The 9,569-nt window shown below is 57.9% G+C and overlaps 1 protein-coding gene across 1 annotated transcript in view; it reads right to left on the reverse strand.

Moving 5' to 3' along the window:
- Positions 1-9,523, reverse strand: part of TMEM8A (transmembrane protein 8A) — a gene marked incomplete at its 5' end in the record, with an annotated part of 14,123 nt that extends 4,600 nt beyond the window's left edge. The window contains 8 exons of the mRNA XM_010288663.1: positions 46-169; positions 704-797; positions 1,510-1,838; positions 3,065-3,324; positions 3,979-4,112; positions 4,199-4,406; positions 5,980-6,156; positions 9,505-9,523. Of these exons, the coding sequence (XP_010286965.1) occupies positions 46-169; positions 704-797; positions 1,510-1,838; positions 3,065-3,324; positions 3,979-4,112; positions 4,199-4,406; positions 5,980-6,156; positions 9,505-9,523 (1,345 nt within the window). The remainder of the gene's footprint in view (positions 1-45; positions 170-703; positions 798-1,509; positions 1,839-3,064; positions 3,325-3,978; positions 4,113-4,198; positions 4,407-5,979; positions 6,157-9,504) is intronic.
- Between the last annotated feature and the right edge of the window lie 46 nt (positions 9,524-9,569).

Consider the following 9,569-nt stretch of genomic DNA (forward strand, 5'->3'; position numbering starts at 1 on the left):
GGGGCGCAGAGGCAGCCCCGAGGCGCGATGACACGCCAGACTCACCCCTGGCCCTTCGGGCAGACGAGCTGCAGGGAGAGGAACCAGTCATCCGTCTGCGGGTACAGGACAATCAGCATCGCCTCTGCGGAGGACGTGCTCACGCTCAGAGGGTAGCCCTGGAAAAAAGCTTAAAGAAAAGAGGGTGCTGTGATGGGCCAAGGCTGGGGGAGACGGGCCCACAGTAATCCCAGGCTGAGAGGAGTCGCACGGGAATCGGATACTCCTGCGGCCCCTTGCTCCCGCGCTCAGGAGGCACCAGGGGGACGGAGAGGATCCTTGCTCTCAAGACCCTTGTCGCTTCTGTCTCAGCTCTCAGCACTTGACTGGACAGCACAAGGCAGCTGGATGAGGCCGTTTGCTTGGCTAGTCCTCCAACGCAGAGCTCAGCTTCCCTGCACACCAGCAAGGCCTCGGCCACCCCCAAACCTCCTGGAGGAGCCCCAGCTGGTAACCAGCCCTTCCTTCGGTGGGGGCTAACTCCCGGTGCCAGACTAGCACCCGCACCCCAGCACCCACGAACACCTCAGGAGGGCTTGCGCCAAAACCGGCTTCCCTCGGACACCCCTCAAAGCCCCCAGGGAGCTCACAGCTCACCAGGTCTAAAAGCAAAGCCCAGAGCGGGCGCAGCCGGGCGGGCGGCGGGCGCCAGCCTCTCCCCTACCTGTGCTGCAGTTCTGCGTGGCGTTGAGGGACAGCACCGGCGACGCGGCACTCACGCACGCTGCCACGGTGGCGTTGGCCAGGCCCCCGGAGGTCTGTGCGAACAGAGCAGTGCCACCCCCCTGCCCAATTCATGCCCCACCCTGCCCGGCGCATATGGCGGCAGCAGGCGGCAATAAATCCTGCAGGTCAAGGCCACCCATCGGTTCAGCCGCTCTGTCTGGGCAAGCCCGTGTTCTCCTCGCCCCGCGCTGGCACCCTGACTGAAAGACAAGGGACTCTCCCGGGGCGCTGCACATGGCGGGACTGTCCCAAAGCCGGGACACACACGCATCGCGTCGGCACCAGCGCCGGGCGGCGGAAGTCAGAGGCAGCGGGACATCAGGGCTGAGCCCCGCGCCAGCCCCCCGGCAGTGTCATAGAATTTCAGGGGGCTGATTTTGGGGTGTCGCTGAAGGAGCCTGGGAATCGGCGACTGGGGCAGGAACATCCCCGGCTTTCCCTGCTCGGTCTCTCCTGGTAGCCGGGCGCCAGGCTCCCGTGGAGAAGATGGCAGCACAGCTGCTTTCCCTTTCGTCTCCTCTGCGTCACTGCCACCACGCGCCAGCAAGCTGTGGCATTTGGAGCTGGCAGGTGGGACGCGCTGGAAGCGGCTGAAACAGGCTCAGGGCATGTTTTGTGACAACAAAAAGAAAGAGAAGTAGTCCCACCGGTACCCACGGCCCCCACAGCTCGCTGGCAAACCAGCCCCGGAGCGGGGACAAAGCCCCGCAAAGGGGAGACAGTCCCGTCAATCGGCCTCCGCACCTTGTTAAGCAGGAGAGTGACCACGAGGGAACCCCCGCTGTCCATGCCAGTGTTCAGGTTGAGGAGGAGGAGGGTCGGGGAGAGGGAGTTCACAGGCACGCTGGGACCGTTCAAGAGCCTGTAGCGCACAGACACCACGTCCAGGTCCTCACGAACAACGGGCTGGTTCTGCAGACAGAAGCTCCTCTGGTTGGACATGTTGCGTGAAGCCTCTCCTGTAGACAGCGCGGAGCTCCCTGCGGCTCCTGTGCTACCTGGTCTGGGACCAGTTTGGCTCTGGTTTAGGCTGCTGAAGTTAAGGAATGAACTGGTACTTCCTGGTCTGCAAGCTGTAAAGCAAAACAGGAGAGGAATCAGCACAGCCAGGACTAGCACCTCATCCAGGCAGGGCCCCAGCAGCTCCAGACCTTCAAGCGATGGCACAAACTGGGCGTGTTGCAGCTGGTTCATGCTCTGCAGTATTGGCTACAGCCCCCAAAAGGCACCATGAACTCGAGCCTCAGCACCCACAAGTTGGGACACTGATGGAAGCCAGACAGTGGGTGGAAGCACCCTGGAGCTGCAGGGAAGGGGGAGCAGAAGAAGGGGTAACACACAGCATCCTAACACATCGGCGTACCCAGGGAGTAACCACTGGCCAGTGGCACAGCGCTCAGCTGTCCCATAACCGCAGGCTGCATAAAAGCCTCCACCAGTTCCCCAGAGCCGAGCAGACGAGGCTGAGCAGAGGAGAGGAGCTAACCCAGTGCAGCTACAGGCACCAGCCATCACGTCGTGGCAGCTGGAGCTGAAGGTGACGCCTGGAGTCCCACTGCTGGAGCCTGCCCGTCGCTCCCAGAGACTCCAGTGCTCCCCTCTAACACCTCGGCTGCCAGTGCCAGGCCCTCAAGCACACGGGATGAGGCTCTGGTTTGAGGAAGGGATGGCAGAACCCCCAGCAGAAGAAAACCTTAAAAAAAACGTACCTAGCTGGTGAGCTTCCAAGACTCCGAGAGTCAAACAGGGATCACGGCCACTTAATAAGAGGATGCCAAGGTGCCTATCACAGCTACAAGGACCTTGTGGCCTCCCGAGTCACAAGGCATCACCTGAAATGGTGACATCCCCCCACTACAACCCAAGACATTACCCAAGGTAAACCTTGGTGAGACGGTTTCCCGTCTGTAGCCCGCTTATGGACAGTCGACAGTCAACGTATCATTACAGTCAACGTACAACAGCCTGGTGCAGCTACCCAAAACTATTCTCCCCACCAGATTTTAAGCCAGCCGCCGCATCCCAAACAGCCTTTGGAAAAATACGATTGCTTCAGAGGCCGCGAACTTTTCCAGAACAGGCAGCTCCAGGGAGTATCACCCCTTGGGCGAACACGGGGGCCTTCGCTTCAGACCCCAAAGCAAGCACTAGGTCTCAGCCCTCAAGGTTATGCCCAGGCAACCAGCACGCTGTGGCACGCCGGCCACTGCTGCCAGCCACCCAAAGGCTCAAGAGAGACACAGCAGACACAAAGTTCTCTCTGGTCATCGCCATAGGACTAAAGAAAGCGGAAGGCCACCTGTGAAGGAAGCCAGGACCTCCACCGACACGGTGGCATTGGCAGGGCCATCCACCGTGATCTGCAGCCACTTCTCCCAGGGGGGCGAGTCCAGGGCCAGGCTGCAGTTTACGTTCCCCATGCAGGTGACGATCCTCTGGAAGGACTGGGGCAGCGTGATGGAGCCCAGCACTACCCGCACAGCGCACACTTTTCGCTCGCTTGTCACGCAGCTGCGCAGCTCAAACCGCATCCCTGAGGCGTGCTTGGGAACGAAGACCCTGCAGGAGGGGGGACCAGCAGCTTACTGAGCTTGTACTCTCAACACAAGCCAGCCACGACCCACCACAGGCCCCGGGGCTTTGTGGCAAGAACTAGTGTCATGGTTTAAGCCCAGAATATCCCTTTGGTCAGTTGGGGTCAGCTGTCCCCGCTGTGTCCCCTCCCAACGTCTTGTGCACCCCCAGCCCACTCGCTGGTGGGGTGGGGCGAGAAGCAGAAAGGGCCCTGACTGCGCGTAAGCACGGCTCAGCAATTACAAAAACATCCCGGTATTAACAACACCGTTTCCAGCACAAATCCAAAACACAGCCCCATGCTAGCTACTATGAAGAAAATTAACTCGATCCCAGCCAAGCCCAGCACAACTAGATTGCCCTGGTTGGTGTTGTGAAAATCCTTCCCAAGGGCAACGTCTCAAAGAATTGAAATTCCCACAGCTGACCTTCTCAGACCACTCGGGAAGAGTGGGAGAAGGGTGCTCATGTGCTCCCCATGCAAACCCTCCCACTGCCGCGGGGAGCTCCGCAAACAGGCTCAGAGACCCCCCAGCTCCACCCCCACGCGGGAGCAACAATGGCTTCCCCTAAGCAGCACCCGTGGGAAATCCCACCCCCTCACGGCCCCGGGCTGTCCCGTCCGCTGCTCCCGCTCACTTGAGATGCAGTGGCTTCGCAGGAGCGACGATGGTTTGCGGCATAGCAACACCAGGCTCCAGAACAGGTATATCGGTGAGCCTGAGCACAAACATGTCAGCCTGGAACATATAGGGGCACGGAGTGGAGAAACCCTGCAGGAGGGGAGAGCAGACGGGTCAGCTGTGGCGAGACACACTGGGCAAGGTACGATGGCCGAGACCCTCATCAGCACCCTCACCTTCACTTCAATCCTGCCAGCAGCCTCAGGGAGATGGGCAGCGATGAACCAGTCTCCGGCGGCAGGCGTGGTGACGTTCACAAAGGTGGTGTTCTGCACAGCACTGCTCAGAGTGATGCTTATGTTATAGGAAGGACGGACGGTCGCATTTGAGGGAAAACGAGTGCCCAGCGGATTAATCACAGGAGGGGCTCCGTAGCGAAAGTGCCTGTGAGGGAAACCAGAACACAAATAAATCGAAGGATGTAAAGACACTGGCAAGATAAACTGGGATACAAACTCGTCACTGGACACCCAGGTTCGCCGGGATCGAAGAGGGAGCAGGCTGGAAAAGCCCCACTTTTTCAACTGGGCCACAAGAGCCATCATTTTTATCTGGTGGAGACCGACTGCTATTAGCTTAGCCGGGCTTTATTTAAAGATAGGCTTAACTCGGCTGCTTATTAAGATAAGGGTTTACATGGTTCCATCAAGCCTGAAAGCAAGTTTCCACACGTACAAAGGTTAAGCCCCAGCTGCAAGACTACTCCTTTTTTATTAACCATCAGCAAATTCCCCATATAGGCTAAACGATCAACGAAGAGCTTCCACTTTCTAGCTAAGATCTGCATCTTCCCCATTTCCTCTTTTAAGGAGGGCGGGCAGACTAAAAAGATGCTTACCAAGGAAGGGCCGTGTGACCGGCTTCAGTACACCAGCACTTCTGCTTTCCAGAGAAGCAGCCCAACGTCTGAGCAGCAGGAAAGCAGGCAGCTAAGTAACACGTGAGATATTTATCCGGGCAGCCAATTTGGCATTTAATTTGCTCGCTTTTGGACTGCACTGCAACAGAACGTTAACAGGTCCAGCAAGCAAAGGTGACGGGTGATGTCTTATTAACCCATTTCAGCTTAGCCGGGCTGGTCTTCGTTTCTTAGGGTATGGTTTAGCTGTTGCCTCGTCCCTCACAACCCCAGACTATTGGAAACCTTTCTGGGAAGCAGAAAGTAGGAAGGTCGTCTATGCCAGCCTGCTCCGGAGCAATTAAGAGCACCGGTCCTGTGCCCGGGACGGACCAGGGAAGCGCAAGCCAAGCAGCTTCCCGAGACCTCTGTGGAGTGGGTGCCAGAGACCCACGTGTCTCCATGGGCACAACTTGCCCAGGGAACTTGGTACCCTCCCAAGATACAGCTCAAAGTCTTGCAAGTTTTTGACCTCAAATCCTCCAACAACTCAAGTACTGCTTTAAGCAGCATTTCTTCCCCTGGCATTGAGCCTGCGATCTTCTCATGCTCTGTGTCTGCAGGAGTCGGGCATTCCTCTCCTATCCCTGCTCCACACACAGTTGCATCCCTCACAAAGCATCCCCAGTCTCTTCAGTTCCTCTGTACCGCGGAATTTCTCCATCTCCAACCGATTGGGGTCCTTTCAAGCCCCTTGTAGTCCTGCCACATCCTCCGGTACCACGCGCAGGATCCTGCCAGGCACAGGAAGGTCCAGGAAGCCCTTTGCTCATGAGCAGCGACACCAGCCTCACTGTGAAGGTCTCTCCAGTGTTTCTAAGGAGGCTCTTTGACAGCACGTCTGACAGACAACCCCAGATCCACTGGTAACGTGGACACAAAATGCTCCTACAGGTTTAAACACAACTTTACTGCTAGTACATTAAGAAACTACGGCTGCTGCAACTGGGGAACAGACACCCAGCCTCCTACGACCAACCAACCACGGCCATGGGCAACAAGGACAAGAGAAGGGCAGGAAGCCCAGGTGGGCAAGCACTGGCACGGGGACATACGTACACGGCGATCTCCATGCTGGTGCACTCGGGTCCTTTCCCCCGGGACGCCTGCAGGAGCCAGCGAAGCAGCACGGTGTCTTCTGGTACACGGAAGTGGAAGAGCTTGGCGTTCCCGTACCAGCTGTAGAAGGACAGCTTCTGCGCGCTCTGGGAGAAGTACTCGGAGGCATACAGGGAGTCTGAAGGGGAGAGAGCACCGCAGTTGCTGGGGGGGCTGCTGGGGCCACCCGCAGAAGCCGACGAGGAGTTTTAAGGCTGCTGGAGAGGAGCCCTTTCTGTCCCTGATTTCTCGTCCCAGTCCCACTAGATCGGTGGTGATCCACGCTGCTCCTCCAGCCAGAACCACCCACTCCCCTGCTACAAAACCGTCACCTGGAGCCAGACAGCACTGAAAGATGCCTTAGCTACGCGCTGCAAGGTGTGCTCCGAAGGCGGCAGATCACCGGAGACACCGAGGACCTTGTCGGCCTTACCCAGCGCAGGATACAGGTACTGCGCAACACGCTGTCTTCCCGTGACGCACAACAGGGTGAAAATCCATGTGCCGCAAACCTAACTCTGCTTTCAGACATACCTTCCAAAGCCTAAAGATTTTCCTGGAAGAAAGGCTGCTGGGATGGTGAGAACAGCCCTAGGGCAGGCTGAAAGGTCGTGCACGAGGACAACGGCTATTCAAAGTGCCATCGGGACTAGCTGGACCCTCCATCCCCGCCTCCGCCCAGCTATGCCTGCAGATCACCCCCAGCCTGCTGATAATTTCAGCTGCAAAATTATACATATTAGTGGTGTTGTCAGCAAGAAACCAGCCAGACTGCAACTCGGGGACGGAGAAGAAACATCACACCAGGGTTGGGAAGGGGGCAAAACTGCACGGAGGCGGGGGAGCCAAGGCCATGTCACCCACCCGAAAACAAAGTTCATAAAACTCAGCGAGGGGGTGGTAGCAGAAGATGTCTTCACATCTCTGCTGAGTCCTCCTAGATGCTACTTTCCTACTCTGGAATTCCCTGGAGCAGGGAGAAACTGTGGCACCTTTCAGACACAGATTCCTCACCTCTATCAGAGAATAAAGCAGCAAGCGCAGTTTAACTTGCCTTCCTCCAACGCCGCACAGGGTCATGCTGGAAACACAGAGGACCCGCCTGAGTTTAAGGAAGATGCCGAAGAAAGAGGAAAAAAGTCCTCAGGCAGGACCCGAGCCTTGGGACGTACTTCACGCCAAGAGGAACCTAATCCTAGCAGGAGCTACGATTCATGCCCCAAAGCACGACGCATGCCGGCCTGCACCCACGGCGCTGCAAAGAGACAGGCGTGGTAATCATGGGTTTAACTCCCTGGCAAATAATCAAGCCAAAGCCTCCAGGCACCCTGCAAACCCGACAGGGAAAGGAGGAACAGGAAAGCAAGAAATACCAGCCAAGCAAGCCAACCGGAGAATTTGGTCGTGGAGGAAGAGTGTGGCCACCTCGCCTCGCTGCAGGGGCTGCCCCCGCCCACGCGGTCCAGCCGAGGGAGCAGCACTCGCAGCACCTTAATGCGCAGAGCCAGGCGAGGTCACGGGGAAGGGTGAGCCTCGAGCAGGACAGCGAGAAGTCCACAGCCCGTGGGCAGAGCCGCCCCGCTGCGGTCCCCACGCCGGGGACCAGCGAGGAGCAGGGATCACAAAAGGGGCTTTTCATGCAAACGCTCCCTGGCTGCGATGCCAACGCAGCACGTGGGCTATCACAGACAAGAGCTGGCTGCGACCCCCTCCGAGCCCCGACATTTCGCGCGCGGGAGCTACAGGAGGGAGCAGGGTTCAGCCAGCAGCGTCTGGAGCCCCAGCTGCGCTCCGCCACGCACACGGCGCGTTTGTTTCTGGGACTCCACGGAGACATTGGGGCACAGGACGAGGGTAGGCAGGGACACAAAGCGTGATTAGAGCTGGGAGAGCCGTGGTCCTGCTCAACACAACAGGTCCCATCAGACAACCCGCACGGGGATAAGCCCTCTTGCCTTGACGTAAGCTGCTCCAAACCCAACCCGCCCCCAGCCACAGTCACCACCCGTCCAGCACGTCCTCACAAAGCTGAAGCATGACATGTGTGGTTTTGGGGGAGGAGAGGGCGGGAGGGAAGCAAAATTAAAATCTCAGGCAACCGGTGGTGCTATTTATTAAGGACTGGTCAATGATACGGAGCGCGCGCAAGGCAGTACCGGGTCGAGGGCGGGCAGGCAGACCGGGTCAGCAGCAGCTGTGGCTGTACCGACAAAACGCCGGCGCGGGCGAAGTCAGCTCACAAACAGCTTCTCGTGGCGACGACGTGCCAAGCCCCCGCGCGCCGGCTTCGCTGCGCTGGGCACCCAAGAGCTGCGCCCGGGCAGCGGGTCAGTCCCCCCCCGGGCACCCTCTGCCTGGGCTGACAAGGAAATATCACAGGTAGATAAACTCAAATATCAGCAGAGAAAAGCCAGACAGACAGGTCACCATGGGCGAGGCGTGTGCTCCTGCAGCCCATTTGCATCGAGAGAGTGTACTCTGGTATTTGCTGTGCTCTGTACGTGTCTGTCTCTATTCAGTATGCCCTGCACCGGTGCGGCAGCACCTGCAAAGTCCCGCTCCGCTGTCCCATGATGTTAAAAAGCCCTTTAAACTGAGCAAGGGAGCTGTCAAATAGGTGTTGTTTCCATCCCCTCTCCCATATAGATTTCACATAAGCAGGTTTCGAACATATTACGCAAAAACCAAAAGTGTTTTTAAGACAAGAAGCAAACCACGGTAGAATCGCAGCTGCAGAGAGGAGATGCGTTATTTGAATTTCAGAATAAAGAGCCACCTGCAATAGCGTGGATGTGTTTGTCCAAAGATGATCTCATGGTAGTTTTAGGAAATGATACCTTGACTGCGGGTTTCAGGGCTTCCCACCAAAAGGACGAAGCCCTCATTTCGAAGCAGACGCTATCCAAAGCTAGAGAGATGGTGAACAGTCCAACTGAAGGAAAGACATGGCTATGTGGCAGGATGTTTGGACCTGCTCCTTTAGCCCGGGTCAAAAATCCATCTATAAATGTTCCAGAGAGAGGACCCCTTGCTCCTCTGGGGAGCGGCCGATCTCCATCGGCACCCAAGACCTAACCCAAGGGAGGCATTCCCCCCACCGGCGGGACGGCGCCGAGACAAGCCAACCGCCAGACCTCAAGCACAGGGTAGCTCTCCGGGGCTGGGAACCCAGCTAGCAGGATGCCAGAGGAGGGTGGGCCTGGGGCAAAAAGGCCGTCTCACCCCTCAGCTCCCTGGAGCAGCCTCCATGCTTTGCAGACTATGAGGAAGTGATAACCACCATCAACAGCGGACAGCCACCGCCGGCACAAGCCGGCCTCTGGGAGCCGGCCTCTGTGACGGGGTGAAGCAGGCAAACAACCTCATGTCCCCAACCCTCTCCACCACCGCTCCCGCTGGCTGACCCTCCCGAGGGGGAGACACGGTCCCGGGGACCAGGGACCCCCAGCACCACCGGGAAGAGCATCCCACCGCTCCGCCGAAACCCCCGCTCCCGCCCTGCTGCCTTGATGCACTGGAAGTAAAGTAACCTGAAAACAACGCAAAAGCAA

This window comes from Phaethon lepturus, unplaced genomic scaffold, assembly GCF_000687285.1.
Source record: "Phaethon lepturus isolate BGI_N335 unplaced genomic scaffold, ASM68728v1 scaffold18676, whole genome shotgun sequence".
Taxonomy (NCBI): Eukaryota; Metazoa; Chordata; class Aves; order Phaethontiformes; family Phaethontidae; genus Phaethon; species Phaethon lepturus.